This window comes from Peromyscus leucopus, chromosome 15 (assembly GCF_004664715.2).
Source record: "Peromyscus leucopus breed LL Stock chromosome 15, UCI_PerLeu_2.1, whole genome shotgun sequence".
Classification (NCBI taxonomy): Eukaryota; Metazoa; Chordata; class Mammalia; order Rodentia; family Cricetidae; genus Peromyscus; species Peromyscus leucopus.
In genome coordinates, this window is record NC_051076.1 from 9932524 (window position 1) to 9954513 (window position 21990).

General features: G+C 41.2%; 1 protein-coding gene across 1 annotated transcript in view; it reads right to left on the bottom strand.

Moving 5' to 3' along the window:
* The window catches only part of Ush2a (usherin), a 688259-nt gene that overhangs the window by 387611 nt on the left and 278658 nt on the right, over positions 1-21990 (bottom strand). The window contains 4 exon segments of the mRNA XM_028876752.2: positions 11723-11914; positions 14367-14447; positions 14573-14776; positions 21624-21897. Of these exon segments, the coding sequence (XP_028732585.1) occupies positions 11723-11914; positions 14367-14447; positions 14573-14776; positions 21624-21897 (751 nt within the window).

Sequence of the window (21990 nt, forward strand, 5' to 3'; positions counted from 1 at the left end):
ATTTATGGAGTACTATAAAACTGGCACAGACTTCCTCAAAATTCATCTGTGAACAATCACATTGAAATGAATTTCTTTTTCCTTTCTTCCCTTGTTTGCTGATGGTGGCAGAGACCATTAGTTGACCTTTTAGTATATATTATACACGTTTTTCTCAACAAAATGAAAAGTTTCCTTCTTACCAGATACATGGCTACCTGGATAGAGGTCAGCCTTTCCTAGCAGTCCACGTAACCAGGCCACAGAATTTTGATCTCAGTAGTCACCCGAGATAGACCAACTCTTAAAACACAGCTTTAAAGCAAACATTAGATCTTTCCCTACTGTTCCAAGGTTTTGCTGGGTGGAACCACACAGGAGAGGTGGAGCCCAAGCAGCCATTGTGACCTTAAGAAATGCAGAGCAAAAAGCTGAAGCCAGCCAGTGAGTTGCTGGAGTAAGACAGCCACCTCTGCAAGGATGATGAGCTCTGGACACCCTACCAGAAAGCAGCCTTCACGTTGGTTAGCTCAGTTCTCTACTTTTTCAACTGAAACTAACTGAAGATGAGAAACCATTCCTCAGCTTCTCCATGTAAAACTTTCCTTTTCCTACCAAGTATCTCACTGTATATCTGGGTGCTTTTTGGTGGTCTCGCCTAGAATGTAACAGCTGATTTATTGCATTTTAGTCTGTAAAACACTGGATCTCATCATGGTATTTCCCCACAGGTTTATATATGTTTCACATACTCACCTCCTCAGCACCCTCTCACTCCCCTTTCCCTCCTAGCTGATCCCCTTTCACTCTCAGAAAGACTCCTTTTGAGGACTTTCACTCTTCTTTACAGCTGAATAGAACTCTGTTGTGTATACACACCACACTTTATTCACTCAGCTATTGAAGGATACCTGAGCTGGTTCTGTATCTTGGCTACAGTGCCATGGTCATCATGGATGTGCAGGTGTCTCTGTAATATGCTCATTTAGAGGCCTTGGGGGCATATTTCAGGAGGATAGAGTTGGTATACATGGGTCATTGGGTCATTCTATTTTCCTGTTATTGTTGGTTGTTTCTGAGGATGCTCTCCAGGGAGTCCATAGTGGCTGCATCAGGTTATCTCCCTTCCAGCTGTGTAGGAAGCTGCTTATCCTTCCACATCCTCACTGGAATTTATTGTTCTTTCTCCTTCTTTTCTTTTTTGGTTTGATAGCCATTCTGGCAGGAGTGAGCTGGAATCTTAAATCAATTTTAGCCTGTGTTTTTCCTTACGTGACTATTTTTCACATTTTTATTGGCCATTTTATATTTCTTCCTTTAACAACTCTCTGTTGAATCCATTTGCCCATTTACTGATTGGATAATCTCTTTGATATTTTTATTATTTGTTTTAGCTCTTTATATATTCTGGATACTGGCCCCCTGATAGATGCACTACAGCTATCAAAGTTATACAAACTATTAGTTGCCATAATGGCTTTGCTTTTTAAAATCAATGAATATTTTCGGCTGTGTATGCTTATCATCTGTGTTGCTGTAGTGCGGGCCTCTATTATGGTAAATTGCAAATGCTTGATTTGTGAATTTCATTATGAAGTAAAAATTTTGAAACCACTATTTAGAACCTTTTTATCTACCATTAATTTTTCTACCATGGAGAAAATATGCAAATGTATGTTTAAATTGAGACTGACTCTGTATGTCATCTTATAAGGACACTTTTTTTGAGAACAATAAGTATGATGAACTCTACTAAGGAACAGTAGTTCAATCCTTAGCCCAACTAAACCTGATGTAATACACAATATTAACTTCACAGAAATTCAGGGTTGGTAGCAGACACTCCATAATCTAGTCATAGTAAAAAGACCTGAAGTGAGTATAACATGCAATATTTGCTCTTTAAAAGCTTATCATCTAATGAGGAAATAAAATGCATGCATGAAAAGCAGCCATTTAGAAACTGTGGAATAAATACTTGCAGTTGAGTAGGGAAAAAAAATCACATTGTATCGACCTAGAATGATCTCATTACAGACTTCTCAGGTAAATATAAAGATAATCTGTATTGCATATAACTTAAATATAGTACATATGCTCACATTTATATATACCCACTCTGGTGGCTTGAATATGAATGGCCCCTGTAGGCCTCACATATTTGGAAGCTTGGCCATTAGGGAGTGGCACTACTTGACAGGGATTAGAAGGTATGGTCCTGTTGGAGTAGGTGTGACCTTTCTGTTGGAGGAAGTGTGTCACCAGGGGGTGGGCTTTGGGATTTCAATTGCTCAAGCCAGGCCCAGTGTCTCTCTCTTCCTGCTGTCTATCCAGATGTAGAACTCTTGGTTCCTTTTCCAGCACCATGTCTGTCTGCATGCTGCTGTGCTTCCAATCATGATGATAACGGACTAAACCTCTGAACTATAAGCCAGACTCATTTCAATGTTTTCCTTTATAAGAGTTGCCATGGTCATGGTGTCTCTTCACAGCAGTAGAAACCCTAACTATGTGGGTATATAGAATAAAATTTCCTTGCCTTGATCAAATGATAGCTGGATTTAAGGCCAAGTCAGTGCTGAGACAGGAGTAACATGATTTAAAGTCCCCTCCTCAATTCCTTCTACTGTCCACCAAGTAAAGGATATTTGGTTCCTGATACACATCTAACTCTTCCTTACTCTGTGATCCTCAGGTCCCTTTAGCCCTTCATTCTCTATAAAGGCACCCCAATATTAAGTTTTGCTTTTTATCAGTAGATGGAAAACCCCTGAATAGCTCACCCATTCTTTCCAGTTAACAGATATGGACAGTTTCAGAAATGGGAACCATCCTTTGCTGATGGCTTTGGTTTATGTTCTTTCTCTGTGTCGTCATGTGTGCACCAAATTTAAGGAGCAGAGTGAAACATTTGTGCTTTTAACACATGGGGGTACAACTTTACTAAGCCAAACAATCACTGCACTGGTTCCATTTTGCTCTGAGGCAAATGAGCATCATGAACTTCAGATTTTTTTTTTTTCATTTCCCATATAAATAGTCAGCCACTTGTGGCACCTCAGGGTGGGGAGTGAGAGCTGATTAGACATTCACAGCTACACCCTGTTCCAATGGATACGTCTGCAATACAATCGCCACACCTAAGGTACAGGCCACGCCTTAAACACAAATTATCATTTGAGCTTATTAAGTGAGGTCAGGCAATTGATTTTTTATATTTATATGCACAATTTTATTTTGAGTTTGAAATAAGGGGGGATGTGAGGGGTAGAGGGAGGTGCGAGGAATGAGAATGATAATAAATAAGAACTCATACATTCTCAAAAGTAAATTTAGGAAATGGAAAGAGAAGAGGGAATACTTTTTCTAAATTTCTATTGTAAGGTTTAAAAATAAATGAACAATTTCAGAGGTATGTGACTATTTGTAACATCAGGGCACAAGGTATCTTTATGTAGAACAGGACATCATATGAGAGGATATGGAGGCACTGTAGGAGCCAGAGGAACAGGACATCTGCTGTGAGACGGTGTCTTCTACATACAAGAGGGACATCTCAACAATATACCTGTAGACAAGATCTGAACAATGACAGCACCAGTTGACATGCCAACATGGACGGGGGAATTCTGACAAGGCCCCAGCTCTAGAAGAAGAGCTACAGGCATTAACAGTTGCCAAGAGAGAAGCAATTAGTCTTCTCTATGGACAAGGCCCCCATAGAATATCCAAGCCCAAGTAATCACCCTTAAACACAAATACATTTGAGCAATATTAAGTGAGCTCAGCAGATTGATTTTATATTATATGCACATATATGATGAGTTTGAAAAGAAAAGGGGGGATGTAGAAGGGAGTAGAGGGAGGTGCGAGAATGAGAAATGATATAAATACAGAACTCATAACATTCTCAAAAGTAAATTAGAAATAAAAACAAAGGAGATACATTTCTAAATTTCATTGTAAGTTAAAAATAAAGAAGAATTTCAGAGTCATGTATCCTATTTGTAACCTGAGTGAGTAAGGGATCTGTATCCTAGAACAATCCCCAGGGAATTCTCACCCCCCTTGCACTGTGAGCTCTCAGTAGCCCTGTGCCCACCGTCTCCACCCTTCCCCATGTGTCCTGGCATTACCAATGCAGCTGTACCCTGGGGAAGGAAGAGCATGGGTAAATTTGAGACTAGCAGGTGAAAAAGTCCTTCACACCATCATGCCTCTACACTGTAGTTGATCCTGGGTGGTCCATGAGCCCCGTACAAAAGTACCAACTGGGAAAATAAGCAAAACACAGGGTTTGAAATCCTAGCGCAGGATCCTATGAGAAGGGCTGTATTTCAGGAGTCATTTGGGAATCATTTTGCATGATAGAACTGAATCACTAATTATTACCAGAAACCATACAAGGGAGAAAAGAAATGATAGATTTCTGGGTTGCTGGTATCTTTTTTTTTTTTTTTTCAGGTAAATTCAGCTGCAGAGGCTAAGTAGTTTTAGTGAGAAAAGCTCTTACCAATTGTACTATAAATTGAAGTCTCTTATTTTTCAACCTAAGTGTAGATTTGGTTATAATAGCTGAAAAAAATATTATTGTTGGTCCATCTGGTAAAGTATTGAATAATAAATAAGAGTAAACAATTATTCTGGCAGAATAATAATAATTACTTTGTATTGAGGGAAAGGAATCCAACCCGTAGATTTTAGAGCAGTGTAATACAACAGGAATATGGAGGAGCGATTTTTGTTTAGCAATTACAGCTTTAACATGATGCCAGGTGCTCTGCTAATTATACTGATAATTAAGTTCATGTGCTCCAACAGCTCACGGAAAACAATAGCCATCTATGTGCAAACCCTTGGATCAACTCACTCTTGGTACGACTTCAGATCAGGTATCTGCACCTCTCACAGAGCAACCTCAGTCAGAGGGGAAAGGGCTGGCCTCTGGCTGCAGCTTTGCATGTTAACAGGGCCAACAGGGGAAATCCACACAAGCTATAGAGAGCTAATTGGAGCCCCTTGTAGCAAGTCTACAGAAATAAGGAGCAAGGGCAGCAGAGCTTCCTACCCAGAGGCTGGGGTGGAGGAAATGAACTCTGAACTCTGGCCTTGGGAGGGTATGGAGTCCAGCCCCTGTGGCCCAAAGGGGCCCATTTGCTCCTAAGTGGGTCTATTAACCTTGGACCTTCCACGGCTGGTAGGATTATACTCATTGAATCCTCTAGTGGCCAAACCCACCAGGAGAATATTTGAATATTCTGTTTGCCCTGTTCTGCTTGTCCAGTTTTCCATGTTGGTTTTTATGTTTAATCATTTGCTCTTCTCTGACCTCTGCCTTCGTGTGAGCCTGGTCATAACATCCCCTTCTCCCCCAAAAGCACTGTACTTAATTGTCTCACACAGTTCTGTAGCTAATTATTGTCTTTGTTTAATATTTCATTATCTACATTATACAGAAGATAGATCTACATATATTTCTTTCTATCCTAAATTTTCAAGTTTAAAGCTGGGAGGGAGGAGTTATCACAAGGATTTCTGATTGAAATTGAAATATAAAAATTGGTGTCAAGCTTCTCCTGCCCACTATATTTCCCAAGGCTAGCTTGACAAGAGAATTATTCATTCTAAAATTCCGGTGTAGAGGCTCCTTCCCAAACCCATTAAACTAGATGCTCTGCGATTGGACAAAGGGTGGTAAGATGTTTCAGACTCCTCATTAGGAAGCCACATCTTATGAGACTCCAATTACAGAAGCAATGTTTAGAGACAGCTGAAGGACAAGAGGCAAAGAGAACTTGGCTGTACATCACAGAGGGCCAGGACACCGGAATCCCTGGTGAATGAGAAGAGCCTCTGGCTCTCAGCATCCTAATTCATTAACACTGGAGGAGAGAGGCTGAAATAGTGAGATCCTTGTGATGGCAAGGGAAGTCCCCCCAATAGAATGCCCATCTGTGAGTCTTCACTGACACCAGCACAACAGAAAACCACTTCATTTTCCTAGGGATGGAGCTACTGAACTGTAGAAGGTGAGGTTCTGGGGAGTGCATTCAGCAAGTGGAGGAACTATGTCTGTCCCAGTGAAGAAGGCATGGCAGCAGACTGGCGTCTGTCACCAAAGAAAGGGGCAATTCACAAGGCTTCATAGGCAGAGACAGAAGTGGATTAGGCTATGTCTTAGTTAGGGTTTCAGTTGCTGTGAGGAGACACCATGACCTCAGCAACTCTTATAAAGGAAAACATTTAATTGGGGTTGGCTTACAGTTTCAGAGGTTTAGTCCGTTATCCTCACAGTGGGAAACATAGTGACATGCAGGCAGAGATGGTACTGGAGAAGGGGCTGAGAGTTCTACATTTTGATCCACAGGCAGCAGGAAGTGGACTGACTTGAGTTTCTGAGACCTTATAGCCTACCCCCTAGTCACACACCTCCTCCATCAAAGTCACACCTCCTAACAGTGCTACATCCTATGGGCCTAGGGGGTCATTTTCTTTCAAACCACCACAGGCTATAACTCTCAAAGGTCTGCCCCCAGTGGATACATCCGTCATATAGGCTCTATATCCCAGAGACCCACAATCTCTCTAAACAGTGCCACCAGCTGGCACCAAGTATTCACTCATATGCCAGTGGGGGAAAGTTCATTTCACGTTCAACCCAGAATGCCTGGACAATTTCAAAAGTGCCATGAGTGCAATTAATGAATTTGGCCTCTATGAATCACGGGAAAAGTTAAAAGGTAACCAGGCATGTAGATGGCAATTGAGAACGTTGAGAGACAGGTGGAGATAAAAGCCAGCAAAATAAGGGAAGGAATGGAATCTTCAAGACTGAAACAAAAGACTTAAATGTCAGTTGGGAAGGTCAAATGAACAGAATCAAAAGCTCAAAAACAACACAAAACAAAAAACCACAAAATAATTATGAGACAATAACCTAAAATTAAAAAACTGTAATTCTGAGATCTGTAAGTGTAACTATGGCTGAACAATTCTTGTATTTCTATTTCTAAGCAAAATACTTTACATGAGGAATTCATTTTTGCCTTTGCATCAATAATTACATAAACGAGGGTCTCATATCCCACTGAGATGTTGAAAAGCTTTGGTTTGGCCATGTAAATTTGTCTCTGGTTGTGTGACAAGTGATTGGCAGATGTGGTCTCTGTGCATGCATTGACCTGACACCAGTTCTCTGTCCTGTTGTTTTGTTTTTAGATGGGGTTTCTCTGTGCAGCCCTGGCTGTCCTGGAAATCCCTCTGCAGACCAAGCTGGCCCTGAACTCACAGAAATCCACCTGTCTCTGCCTCCCGAATACTGGGATTAAAGGTGTGTGCACCAGGTTCCGACACAAGTTCTGAACAACTAAAATAAAGGGAGGTCAACCAGAGAAGAAAGAGTTAAATTAAAAACTTGCTATTTCTCAAAAAAAGTGATGATCATATCCATAAGGCCAAATTTTCCACCGACAAAAGACCTAAATCTGGAGAGTAAAAGAACTCATTATGAAACAGAAAAATAATTAATGAAAAGAAACAAACTCATTTTCTGAAAATACTTTTCAACTTAATTGGTAAAGAATCCTGCATCAGGCAATAAATCTAAAGAGCCTGTATACACCCAGTATCAGCATTATTTTATTCAAATAAATGTGATCTAAAGAGCAAAGTTAATTAAAATACTAAAATCTCAACCAAAGTCACCTCAGTTATGCCAAAGAAGAAGTACTTTCCCAACTGACAGTGAGGCTGCTTGCCTGAGGATGTCTGCTTCGAAAAGTGGCTGCCATCCCTCTAGTCTGCCCAACTCACCCACTGCCACCCGGTCCAGCCCTGATGTCGACTCTGCTGTCTCCTCATCTCACTTTCTAGTCTTTACTCTCTTTACTCTGGAATTCTTTGCCTTAGATAATTACCCAAGGTGACTTGGAGGGTGCTCAATGCACGGGCTCCCCCTCCACTGCTGTTCCGTTTCTGCATCAGCAAAGCTTCATGGCATGCTTGGAGTTGTCTTTTCCCTTAAGATCCCATCTGCACTTGTCCTTGCCTGCGCATCTGAGCTGTGAGCCGCACACACATCTTTTGGGAACAAGTCAATGAGTCCTTAGTCTACACTGCCAGCAATAGAAAGTAAAAGAAAGAGGGGCTAGAGCAACGGCTTGGTGGGTGAAGCTCTTGCCATGCGAGCCTGAACCTGAGGTTGAATCCGCAGAGTCGCTGTTCCAGAGGGACAGAATCTATGACTGACCATAATGGCAGGTAGCTGGCAGCAGGCAGAGTGCTGGAGCAATAGCTGAGTACTCACATCTGATCCACAAGCACGTTGCAGGTGTGGGGATCACTGGGAATGGAGGGGGTGTTTGAAACCTCAAAAGTCTCCCTCAGTGACACACCTCCTCCAACAAGGACACACCTCCTAATCCTTCCAGAATAGTTCTACCACCTGGGGACCAAGGATTCTAACATATGAGCCTATGGGGGCCATTCTCATTCAAACCAAACCACCACCAACTAGCCTGGTCTATTCAACTGCAAACAACAGGAGACTTTGTCTCAAACAAGGTAGAAGGCCAGGGCCAACACTGTCCTCTGACCTCTACATATATACTGTGGCATATGTGTGCCTCTATTTACACACATGGGTGTACATGTACATACATCCTACACATATGAAAACAAGATTAAAAAGATAAATGGCAAAATAATCATTAAAACATAATGATAAGCAGACATTAGACAGATCACATTTGTGATCTCAGAACTTGGGAAACAAAGGCAGGAAAATTACTCTGAGTTTGATGCCAACAGACTACATAATGATCTATGTACATGCACAGCATTCCAAGTCAGTCTGACATACAGCATGGGACCATGTATCAAAACAACAACAACAACAACAACAACACACACACACACACACACACACACACACACACACCCCACATGCATAAACATCCATACAATGAGAAAACAGCAACATTTGCACCTTGAAAGCAGAAATAAAAGAAATTACACAACTATAAAAATAAATGTGAATGAACAAAATCCTGCTACTAGAACACAGAGAATTTCAAGATAAATGGAAAACTCAGTTCAACCACAAAGCACCAAAATTAGTGTGAATTCAAAAGTTAAAACATGCATAATAATTGTAAAAAGTAATAAGAACAAAAAATGCCAATAGAAAGTGTTTCAAGGAAAAATGGATAAAGCTGATTAATCAATGAAAGTTTTACCTCTTCTTCCACAGATTACATACAGAAAGTTAGTAATTGGCTTGGAACTTTCTCACTCTCTCCTCCCAGTGCCCTAGCCCCATGCGTCCCATGTCTATGGTAACATTCACTAATTCACTGCCCTGCTTCTCAAACTGGCCTGTTCTTCCTCTAGGGAGACATCTTCCAGAATCGTAGAAAAGCTTCTCCATGCTCAGTATCTGACTCAATCTTACCCTAAAAATAGATTTGTTATTTCCGGGAAGGTATTTATTGTTGACCTATCTAACATGAACACACTAATTTATCCCAAATAGAAAATATGGGTTTAAATCTTAAATATCTCATAGAAAAATGAAAATATTATATCAACTAATAGCTTTTAAAATTTTTGTATAAAGCAAATTTAAATAAAAATGGCAAAATTTGGGAGGTTTATATTATATAAGACCACATTGAGAATTCTTTATAAGTAGAGAGATATTTTAGAAAGAAAAATGTGATACAAACTCTAGAAAAATCAACCAGGTGTCTACTTAAGTCACATCTCAAAAGAAGAATAGCTAGTGAATATTCAAATAGTGTTTCTAACAAGCAAATAAATATAAATTAAAACTGTATCTTTAAACTTTTGATTTTCAAATTTGTAAATATTTTTTAATATTAAAAGATACAGTGATGGCTAAGATGAAATGAATTGAAAATTCTTGTGCTCTGCTTGCTGGCGGCAGAAGTACAATTATCCAAACTTTGGGGAAATGAGTACAAATTTTTGGGAGTGATAACCCCCAAATCACTACTCATTTACTGGAAAATTTCACCAAATGTTAAGTACTGTGTGCATAGCACATAGACTCTGACAGCTCCTGTTTATGTGTTTCTTATGCCAAGCGTCGTTCTATGTGTCCCTCACAAATATGGAGTCATTTTCTCTGGTATTACTTTTCCATTTCATAGGTTAAGAAGAACGGGAGAAAGGATGCAGAAGGCTGTTTAAAGGCCCTTTAGCAATGACCTTTCTCATTGCTATGAAAACGAGCTGATAAACGCAACTTGGGAAAGAAAGGGGTTTATGGAATCACGGTTTGAGCAGATGTTGTCCCTCACAGTGGGGAGGAAATGGTGGTGGGAGTGTGGGGGAGGTGGACACACTGTGTTCTCAGTCAGAGAGTAGGCAGCTGTGAACGCTGGCACTCTTCTGGCTTCCTCCTATTCATTTCTTCTGCACCCTAAGCCCATGGGACAGTCTCACCCACAGTCACAGTGGATTTTTCATCATCAGTCAGATCTTTCTGGGAAGACCCTCATGGAGACATCTAGTTGTCCTGCAGGACAGACTCATGCCTGGGGTTAGCAAAAAGGACTGTGAAAAGTTGAGTGCTACAGTGATTAAGAATAAAATTTGGTGATGTGTAGGCATTTGATCTATTCATAAAACTTCTTAAGAAGGGAGTAAGTGCTTGGGGTCATGCAATAAATATGCTGGAAAGAGGAAAAGTGTTCAAGGAGATGCTCAGATGGACATGATGACTCATCACAAATGTTTTCAGTAGAGGAAAGTTTTTCCTACCACGCTTGATGCCTTAACCTCTTGGGGACAAAGTCTTCTATCTGGCTTTCTAGTTAAATCTGCTGTAAAATTTCATCAAGTTGAAAGTGCTCTTCCTACCCACACATGGATTTTGGTGTGAGATTTGTCAGGGAGGTGTGTGGGTGTATTCTCTTCTAATCATTCCTCACGGCTAGCTGCACTATGAAAAATTGATTCCCCGATTTGCCAGGCAAATGGCTGGGGCTACAACCCTCCTCCACCTGGAGATAATTAGGTTTAATCAGCAATTTTACAATAAATAATGGTTCTGTGAACTTGGGCTAGTCCCAAAGAGTAAAGTTTTGCATGATAAAATATGCAAAATGGCCAGATACATATGTGTGCATGGATATGAATATTTTATATATATATATATATATGTGTGTGTGTGTGTGTATGTATATGACTTAACATTTGTATGTACACATATGTATATGGTCTTCATAGATGTTTATAAAATATTCAAAGGCAATGACTGCTATGACCTAGTCATTACAGGAAGGAGAGAAGATGAACCTCCTAATGGACCGACTATATTCACTGGAAACTGTGCTTTGTAGAATTACTCTTTTTATCCAAGGTAGATAGATATGGAATTCCATCACATTACATGGAGATTTCCTTGTTTGATTGGTTTTTGTTTTGTTTTGCTTGTTATTTATATGTTTTGAAATGGAGTATAGCTATATAGCCTAGGCTATGTTCACTCTTACGATGTAACCTGGGCTGGCCTTGAACTCACTGTTCTTCTATCTTAGCTTCCCAAGCATGGTGCTTACAGGACTGTGCCATAATGGTGTGCCTCAGTTTGTTGTTTGTCACTGGGAAAACACATGCATATTCAATGTGGGGGAGTAAAGCCTCAAAAACATTTTGTTATCCCAAATCAAAACAAAAGGAAACTGTAAGATGGACTCTACTAAGGCGTCTCCTTTACCTGTGTGGGTGCTGGTGTCGTCGAGCTCAACACTGGCAGAGGGTATGTGGGGCTGGGGGCTGTCCTCACCATAGGCTTTCAGGATATACTTCTCCAGCACACCTTTAACCACAGTGGGTTCATCCCAGGCCACCTCAATGCTATATCCATTTATGCTCTGGGCTCTTGAGGGAGTTGGCACACTCTCTGGAGCTAGGAAAGAATAAAGGAGAAAGGTAGAGCAAGCGCCAGTCTGAGGAGATGACTGTTCCTATTCTTCACTTTTAATGGCAGCCGTAAATCAGGCTCGACCATTAGCATAAATACAATTTATTAGAGTTGTAACTTTTCAGCATTGATTTAATATGACGGCACATCTTGAGCCATTCAGTTTAAGCTATATTTCAAAACCATCAAAACTCCATCGACATAACATTCTTTTAAATTGAGACCAGGTTTTCCAAAAACACTGAGTGTATCCAACGTGTTTAAGCAACACTCATCAGGAAGGAGGCGCTTGGTAGACAGATAACAAGGTGAAGCAATATAATGATGTGCTACTTTGGAGCAAGGTAATTAGACTGTTATTATACACAGTGAGCTGACACTTTTATGCCTTCCATGTAGGCAAAAAAAAAAAAAAAGAAAGAAAGAAAGAAAAAAAATCACACACGTGATTGTGTATGGTCTTTGAATGGCTGTTCCCACTTCCCAAATCCAATTGTCCTTTAAATGGTTTCAAAAAGCATAGCTCCAGCAGGTATGATATATAGGGTACACTTTTAATTGCATTTGAGGGGTTAAGGGAGTTGGTGTCTGTATAGTCTTCAAAATCAGTTTTAGAGACATTCTCTTCAGCATATCTCAGAACAAACACTTATAGGGACTGTAAAAGACCTAGCAAGCTGGGCCTGATTTCAAAAATCCATAACCTTTAACTATTTATTAGATATTTACACAGCTCTGATCAGTAACAACTTCATCACAGCTGACTGCACTGGGGACACAAAGAAAGAGCCCAAAGAACTGTGTGGCAGAATGATGGATGAGAGACCTGCTCTAACTGCTCCTGGGCTTCTGAGCCCCGTCAATGGATGGCGGAAGACAGCCGGGTTTCCGACATCAAGTAGTCTCCTCCCTGACTTACTGTTCAGACCAATACAACAGGACAGCTTTAAGGGAAATGAAGTGAGCATTAAGGATGAGAGGAGACAGAGAGAGCAGCATTCTCCATGCACTTAAGACACTACAGGCATCTACAGAAAACAGGACACATAACCACATTGCCAGGAAAGAGACAAGTGGAGAGCTGCTGATTTTATTAGTTCTGCAATGTGGTGCAGGGCAAAGATGGCACTGTCTACCAGATGGTCTTCTCATAAGGGACGAAGCAAAACCAACTCAAAAATAATTAAATAGTGCAATTATTCTCTAGCCCTGGGGAGCTGCTTGGTGCTGCGGTCAGATTGCAAATGTGAATTCATGACTTAGGATGTGATGGTCAGATCGTGGCTGTACCTTCAGAGCTCCATAGTGGGTCAAGTTGGGGAGTAAGCTATGTATACAACCTGCTTTCTAGACACCCACTAAACTGCCTAAATGCAGGCATTTAAGAATACGGTGGATTATTAAACAGACGTAGAAACATGCCAGTTACCAATGGCTATTTTATTTTGAGCTTCCTGCCCACTATGAGGTTGAGGGAGATGTTAAGGGAATGTTCACCTCACTGTCTTGTCTATAAGTAGATAATTACTTAGGAGACTCTCCCATCATCCCCCCTGGAAAATCTATAGGCTACAAGCCTTGAAAATTATTGTTAGCGATATAGCTCAGTATGTCACATCCTTAAAATGAAGGTCCCTTTAAGGGTGCCTGGAATAGCAACCCATTATTGAGAAATATAAAATGATGTCATTGTTGTAAAACATGTTTTTGACCAATTATTACTGGCTGGGGAAACTTTTCAGAGACACAGCCACCATTAATGTGCTAGACTTTCTGACACATATTTGATTGGTTTGGTGGAATACTACTCTCTACCAAACTCTTCATGATCAATAGCTCCCAGTCATGCTCCTCTAGGAAAGACTGGGCCATCACAGTCAGAAATACACAACACCTGTTGCTCGAGTGTCTGCGATCTGCGCTAACGTGTCTCCTCATGGCTTCTCTTCTGAGTTGAAAACATTAAACCATGTGAAACTTCCTGCCCTTGAGACTCATCCTATGATGTCATGGTTCACCACCATGACAAATGTCTTCTAGGACATGATAAAGAGATGCACCTGATTCTAACCAAGTAGGAATTTTGGAAACGCTGTCTGTGAGACAGAAGAAGGTACCTTCCACCTAATGGTCCCCTTGTGTCTGTCTTCTATCTTTTGGGATACAGACAACTGATAGAGATTTCTCACTCTGAAACAGTATGGTTGCACCTATTAAATTTATAAGTACCTCATTTTCCTTTTTCTGCATCTAAAGAGGAAAGAAAAATGCTTTAGTAAGCATGCAGTTAACTCTTACAAACTCAAATGCAGTGGTATACTGTGTTTTTCCACAGCCATTTTCAATCCAAAATGGTGCTGCTTCAGGACACAGTGTTCATGGGCACATACATACGCATATGTGTGCACAGTTACACTCGAAAATCAGCAGGTGTTACCTGTGCCTATTGTGCGTCCCCGACTCCAGTCGCTCGACACCGAACCTCCTTCATGGGAGGCTATGACCCGATACAGGTATTCTTAAAGGGAAATAAGAAGTAGACAGTTTAAAACCAACTTCCTACAGACTCCCAGCAGGCTGTCAGCAAGGGAAAAGAAAGCAATGGCAGACCCAGAGCGTTTAATTTAGAGACCTCCACATTACCTGTAAAGGGCTGGAGCCCGCTCTCGTAAACACTCTGCTGGCTTCCCCAATAAACCAGGATGGAGTCATTTCCCCCATAGTTATCAGTACTGTCACTTGATAGGCATCCATCCTGATTGACTCTGACAGCACGGCTGGACACAGATGCCAAGTTAACGACAGCGCCCCGTGTAAATGCAACTTCCTTCATGCAGCCACGGAACCCTAGCACACAGAAAGGGATTCGTGTCACGGGAAGGGCTCGGGTCATTAATGACCAACTGTTTTTGTACTCTGCAGTTCTGCCTCTTGGGGGAGGGTTTAGTTAGGGACAGTGATTAAACTTTCAAGCCTTGTTGGAGAAATCTTTATGGCTCTTGCTTTTCATCTGACTCAACAGTCGCAGAGACATATTTACAGATATCATTTTGAAAACCTGCATATACACAGATAATTACAGTCCTACCTTGGCACTTAGACTGGATTTCTTCTGCCTATGTAGGCCTACGTCTTCTAAATTCTTTGAGCCATAAAGTAAAATTTAAACATCCACACAAGATAAAAAGGAGTTTCCACGTGCCCAGTCAACATTGGAAAATTGTTAGTATGAGTCAGTGGTAAGGGCCCAAAAAAATCATCCTTGGATTTGTATTATTTGGGAACAAGATAGACTGAAGGATTTATGTAGGACAACAACAAAGAAAACATTGCTTCTCATGCACTGGGATCCCCAGACACTGACATGAGCTGTATAATCATTGTTTTACACGTATGGAATGTGGTCCCAGCTAAACCACCAGAAAAAGGCAAGAGTACTATGCTCTGCCGTTTTCCTGTGCCCCGTCATCTTGAATATACACCTTGAATGTGCACTGGGTTCACACTCATATATCAAAACCCATCAGTTAGTGTCAACAACGTTAATCCCAGAAACTTCACAGAATGTGTGTTCTACAGGCTGAGCTTGGAACATTGACTGCCACTGCCAGAGAATGGGGCCAAATGAATTTCTAGATTTCACTAGTTTTGCCTAGAAAACAAACATAGGCAAATATCTGGCCAGCCAAGAAGTGACAGTTTCTTTGAACATGTATTGACAGACAGAGGTCAGTTCTATGAAGTCTCGCAAGACTGTGCCCAGAAATATGCACCAAATTAGGATGGGCAGGGCCGAGGCTGCATTGCAGTAGCAATCGCCCCCCCCCAATACTCACCTTCTTTCTGTACCATGCACTATCAAATTTGAAAGGTTCAGGTGTACTATTAGTGTTCTTAAAGATTAAAATGGCCAAATTGTTCTCTTCAGTGTCTAGCTGATATCTTATTATTTTTTTCTATCATGTTAAGCTACAGCCTGCTTCTTTTTAAACACCTTTAGCTATTATTCCAGTTCCTTCAGGCCTGACTAATCAATACTGCTAGTCTATCTTCAATACATGGTAGACATGAAAGAGCTTGGTTAGATTGAATTGGAAGCAGTGAGGCTCAGTATAAAATATATTTGCTGGAAATTGAGAGCCAAAGTATTTCATCATTAACAGGATCATCTCACCTCTCTGGACCCAATTTTCCCTCCCCATAAAAAGAGGGCAAAGAAAGGCAGCTTTCGTAATATGTCTATGCTCTTCTAAGAAATTGTCAAAACAGAGTTCTGGAGGTGGAATGGTGATGTGTATGCACTGCTGTTTGTTCACAATGCCACTGAAAGGTCCACATAAAATGGTCACAAAGCCTCTCTCTCTCTCTCTCTCTCTCTCTCTCTCTCTCTCTCTCTCTCTCTCTCTCTCTGGTGTGTGTGTGTGTGTGTGTGTGTGTGTGTGTGTGTGTGTGTGTGTGTTTGTGTGTGTGTAGAGGGTGGGCAGTTCAGATCAGTTAAGTGCTTGCCTTGCAGCTATGGGGACCTGAGTTCTATCCTTGGAAACCAAATAAAAATGCTGAGTACCATCAGAAGTTGATAATAGGACCCTATTGTTGAAGATACCACAGACTTTGGTCATAGGCCATGGAGCAATCAAGTGACAGCTGCTGACGGGGAGGCTTTCTCCCTGCTGCCTAGCTTTCATATGACATGTAGGTCTCTAGGGGACAAAAGTCACCCACAGTCTCAGCAAGCTATGAACTTTGCAAGCTATGATAATGTCAGACCAGGCAAGATATGCTGGCGGCTACAATAGTGGCATAATTGTTATGGGTGCATCTGTTCTGTTGTTGGATTCAAGGCCTGCTCCTGGGGAGGAAATGTATGTCTGGTACTATAAGTTTGGCCCAGAACCCATGGCTGGGAAGTTCACAGGCCCCAAGTGTGAATCTACTACTGCTATTTTGCTAAAATAATACTTAGTATCAAATTGCCCTCTAAATTTATGACTGCTCACAGATCAGTCCAGCTCTTATACCTTATTGGAGAAGCTTCTTTATGCAGTGATTAATGTAGAAACTCACAACTGGTCAAAGTACAAAGAAAAAATGGCCATGGAAGCCTCAGCCATACATGGGACCTTTATGTGACACCCTTTGCCCAAGGTTCAGAGAACATCATAAAAGGAAGGGTGGGAAGACTGTAAGAGCTGGAGGTCAAGGAGGACTGTAATGAATGTCTTCTGGACAGGACAGCACAGTACTGATGTATGCATGGACTCTAACAGATGTGTTTGCCCTCAGAAGACCTGCGCAAGATCAAGCTGGTTGCATATTCCAAAAGGAGTTAGGCTCCCATGCCTCCACCCCTAGCTGAGAAGCTACTGTAGATCAATTTCTTTTAGGGGTATAGTGCCTGGTTGGTAGACTGTTGTCCAGTAAACGGACCCTCACCCATCCTTGTATGGACAAATTGAACCTAGTTATTGTGGAATATTATTTTAAGATGTGTTATATTTGTTTATGCCATGGAACATTTTTTTTTTTGTTTAATGGTGCAAAGATGTGTTGCATTCTTTTAGGTTGCATTTGTTTAACTCTTTGAAGTTGTGTTGCTTTGCCTGTCTAAAACACCTGATTGGTCTACTAAAGAGCTGAATGGCCAATAGCAAGCCAAGAGAAGGTGGGGCTGACAGGCAGAGAGAATAAAAAGGAGGAGAAATTGGGGAAGAGAAGATCAAGGAACAAGAAAAAAAGGAGATCAGGGGCCAAGCACCCAGCTACACAGCCAGCCATGGAGAAAGAAGTAAAGAAAGGTATATAGCATAAAGATAAAAGCCCAGAGACAAAAAGTAGGAGAGATAAGCTAAGAAAAGCCTGCTAAAAATAAGCCAAGCTAAGGCTGGTCATTCATAGAAAGAAAAGACCTCTTTGTGTATTTATTTGGGAGCTGGGTGGCAGTCCTCCAAAAGAGTCAAGGAGCAAAAGGTAAAAAGAACTCACTACACTTAGTGAGTTATTAAAAAAAATAAAATAAAATAAATGATGAGAAACTGAAAGGTGCAGAGTGGATTCCACAGGTGCTAGAGGTCAGGAGTCGGGTAAAAATGATCAAAATACATTGTGTGCATGTATAAAGTTCATAAAGATTGAATGCAAAGATTATAGTACAGTTTTTTTTTATGCTGGACATTTTTGTTAATGTTTGTAACCCCTGTGTTGGGGAGGTAGAGACAGAAGATCCCTGGGGTTTCCTGGCCAGCCAATCGAGCCAACCAGAGAGACCCAGGTAAGTGAAGAGCCATGGCTTCAAATAAGTGAGTAAACGAATAGATAGGCGTATTGTACCCAAGGAACAAAACCAAAACCAGGTTGACTCTGGCCACCATATGCAAAGGAATACTTGTTCACACGCAGACACAATGTGCACCACAGACATATATGTGCACACCCATACACACACAATAAAACTGGGTATAAGTGTAAGTTTCACGTTCATCGTGTTTCACTAAAATTTTCAAAAGTTAAAAATCTAGTGACATGGAAATATTTCAACGTGTGGATTTTTAAAGTTAGGATAGGCCACAGATAAGGTAACTGCTTTTCATTTGGCACATAAAGGGAGGCTGGAGAGGCACGAAGGAGGTTTACAGGCATCAACTGCGGAAGCGGAAGACTCTGGGGCCCCAGCCTGCAGGCGGCGCTGCTGAGCTCACCTTCGGGTCCTGCTGTGGTTTCCTTCAGTAGGAACAGAAAGGATGACACCATTACCTGTGTGCCACCAAACACTTCCCAAGCCATTTCAAAACTTGGATGAATGTGACAATAAAAAGTCAAGAAAAAATTGATTTTTGACAGGAGTGGAGACTCTTTCTGTCTTTGTACAAAACAACAAAATCCCCTCGGCCCTTCTTCCTCTTTCTTGTCACCCGAACCTCTGAATATCTAAAAGGTGGCCCAAGCGACTCTGTGGCAGGATCAGGAAGCGGCAGTGGGGTATGTGATTTGGCAGGCATGCAGGATGGGTTCTAGCTTGCCCTGTCCCTGTCTCCCAGGAGCTTTAGGAAGAGCATACACTGTGTCATTGTGTGCCTTGGGCCAGTTACAGCTGGCCTGGAAGTGAGTGCTTGTCCTCAGTGATCGTTCTAAGAAGACAAAACTCCCACAATCCTTTGAGAGGTGTTACAATTTTAGCAAATTAAGTTGCCAAGAATTTGCAACACCAAGAGGAGAAATAATTTTGCATTTCATTTGAAGGACAATCACATTAATAACTAGAGAGAAAAAAATACCATGAATATAACTATAAAATAGAGCCCGAGAGAAAGAGGGTCTAATTAGGAAGCACAGAAAAGGATGGAGGCTAAGAGTAAGACTGTTGAGAGGCTCCAAAGGGCTGCATTAAGCAAACATGATGCCTTTTAATTAATCGTGGCTGCCTGTAGGCTGTGCCTCTATGTGGTGAATAGTCTCTTAGGTGAGTATATATCCAGGTAGAAATACCAGCATGTCTCAAAGCACCCAAGTCAGAATTTTAAAGCACAGGTGTGGGGGGTGTCTTTGAACTTGGATTTTTAACACCATTTTACCCTATCCCAGTGCACCTGGGAAGATGCTGATGCTTATGCTGATGATGGTGGTGATGATGATGATGATGATGATGATGATGATGGTGGTGGTGGTGGTGATGATGATGATGAGGAAAGCTAATTTCAATTTCTTGCTATAGTCCAATATACTAGACTTCAATAGTTTATCAGTGTTGCCAAACCGGTGACATGGATAAAAGTTACACACCAAATGATTTATTCTATGTATAAATAAAATATCCATCACTATCATAGACTTACAGCTAGGATAGGTAAAATTGTTCCCTTTCAGTCTATGCGGATGCTTTAAATTTCTCTCAGTATCAGCTCACCATTCAATTTATTCATGTCTCCAAGGCCATCAAATGTAATGGGGTTAGGTATACTTCTAAATCCTAAGTCCGGATCAGCGGGTTGTTTTATCCAACAGTGCCCAGCCCCATGTAAATAGGATGGAATATTCTCACTCACAGAGAAATGCCAGATTCTTTCTCATACCAGAAAGTCTGGAAATCTAGAGAAGGTCTTGTATGAATGTAATATTTTTAGCAGCTGCTACATCTTAAGTGCCTTGAAAATGTCATTACTGTCTTAGACCCTGGTTATTCATTAACTCCTTACTGCTACTCTGCTCGAAGTCTCTTTAGAGCGCTCCATATATTTTCGATTCAAAGTCATTTAAATCTTTATGTACTTACCAAATAGGCAAAGACTGTTTCATGGAAATTTTAACCATTCATGGTGCATAGATTTAAAAATGTACAGAGAACATTCTCTGTATGAGAGCATGCTTGGTCACAGTCTGGAAGTTTCTGGCTTTCCCTGAGTCATGGAAGTGGGGCGATGGCAAATGCCAATTAAAAGAATCCATCACTGTAACAAGAGACCAAACCATGGCACCAGCTTGGTCACCACGGATTTATTCTCTTGCATCTGCTTTCTAATCCTGTGATCTCTGGCAAATGACGTCCTTCCCTACTGGTCACCTTCCTCATCCATCAAGTGGGGTCACAAGTCACCATGTCTCCATCATAGGCTCCTTGTGAGGAACGTATCTTGTTCCATGTGAAGTGCTCAGGTGGTATTGCACACAGGCATTCTTAGCCTTCTCTCTTTTTTATGAATCAGGGGTCTCACCATATAGCCCAGGAGGGCACCAAAAATTGTCATCCTCCTGCCTCAGCCTCTCCAGTGCCAACATGATCAGCTACCTTTTAAAATTTTTTTTTCTAGTTAAATACAAACATACATGAGTTAAATGCTGGGCTAAGTGTTTAGCTCCTTTCCTTTTCCTGATGATTACTGATAATCAAAACTGTCTAATTTTTCATAAATGTATTTGGAATTCAACCAAACTCATTGTTTCATGTGTTTTTATTCCTGCCTAAAAATTCTACTGGAAAAGCCATGAAGGTAATGAACTCTGATGTCAGAGGTTTAAAAATATACAATTGCAGTAATTTCCTAGTTGGTCATGCACACCTCTATAAACTTCTATTTTTAACCTTCCCACATAGGTGATGATCAATAGTCAAAAATTTCAAACCATGTGTGTTTTCAAAGAAAATATGCAAGTAGCACATATAAAATTGATTTGTGTGACAATTTTATTTGCTGAAGACATGTTGGAATAAATATGTTGAATATAAGTAGTGTGGTGGAATACTCTCAGAAACAACATAGAAAAGTGTTTGAGGCTGCCCGAGTAGTTAAGAACACTGGCTGCTCTCGCAGAGGACCTGGGTTCAATTTCCAGCACCCACATGGTGTCGCTCAACCTACTGTGCTCCAGTTCCAGGAGATCTGATGCCTCCTTCAGGCTTCTAAGGGTACTGTATCATGTGATGTACATACATATACTCAGGCAAGATACAAACATAAAATAATAATAAAAATAAACAAATCTTTAAAACACATCATTTAAAAAAATATGTTTGAAAAAATGTCCAGATGTCCAGTGATTTTTTTTTTTTGAACCTAAAGGTCTCTAAGAAAAGGGAGTGTGGCCTAGTGGGTATTATTTTAATACAAGTCTGCTGCCATATTTGAACATAGAGCACAACCGAAGCCTGGTGGGACAGGGCCAAGTCCAGAGGTGGGTGTCCCGTGTGTGGGGGGGAACTTACCTTGCTCCAGAGTCAAATGGCTGTAGGAGTCCTGCAGCACCTGTGGGATCCCACCCACATAGACAGGCGAATTCACCTGCAGCGTCTGGGCTCCGGCTTGTGAGGTGCGCTCCACGAGTTGATTCGCACTAAGTGACACCAGGGAGCCTTCCTTTTTAATAATGACTGTGTTCCAGTTTCCCTCACCATAGGCCGGTCCCAGCCAGAGATCCACTCGTGTAAAGCGACGACTGGATTTCAACCGGAAACTCAGCAGTCCGCTCTTCAGCTCCAGCTGAGTATAAGCAAAGAGGCACATCAAAAAGCTGCAGAATGGCAACTTAGACGAGAGCAGAAGGTCAGTTTCCTGAGGAAAAGCAAGACACTT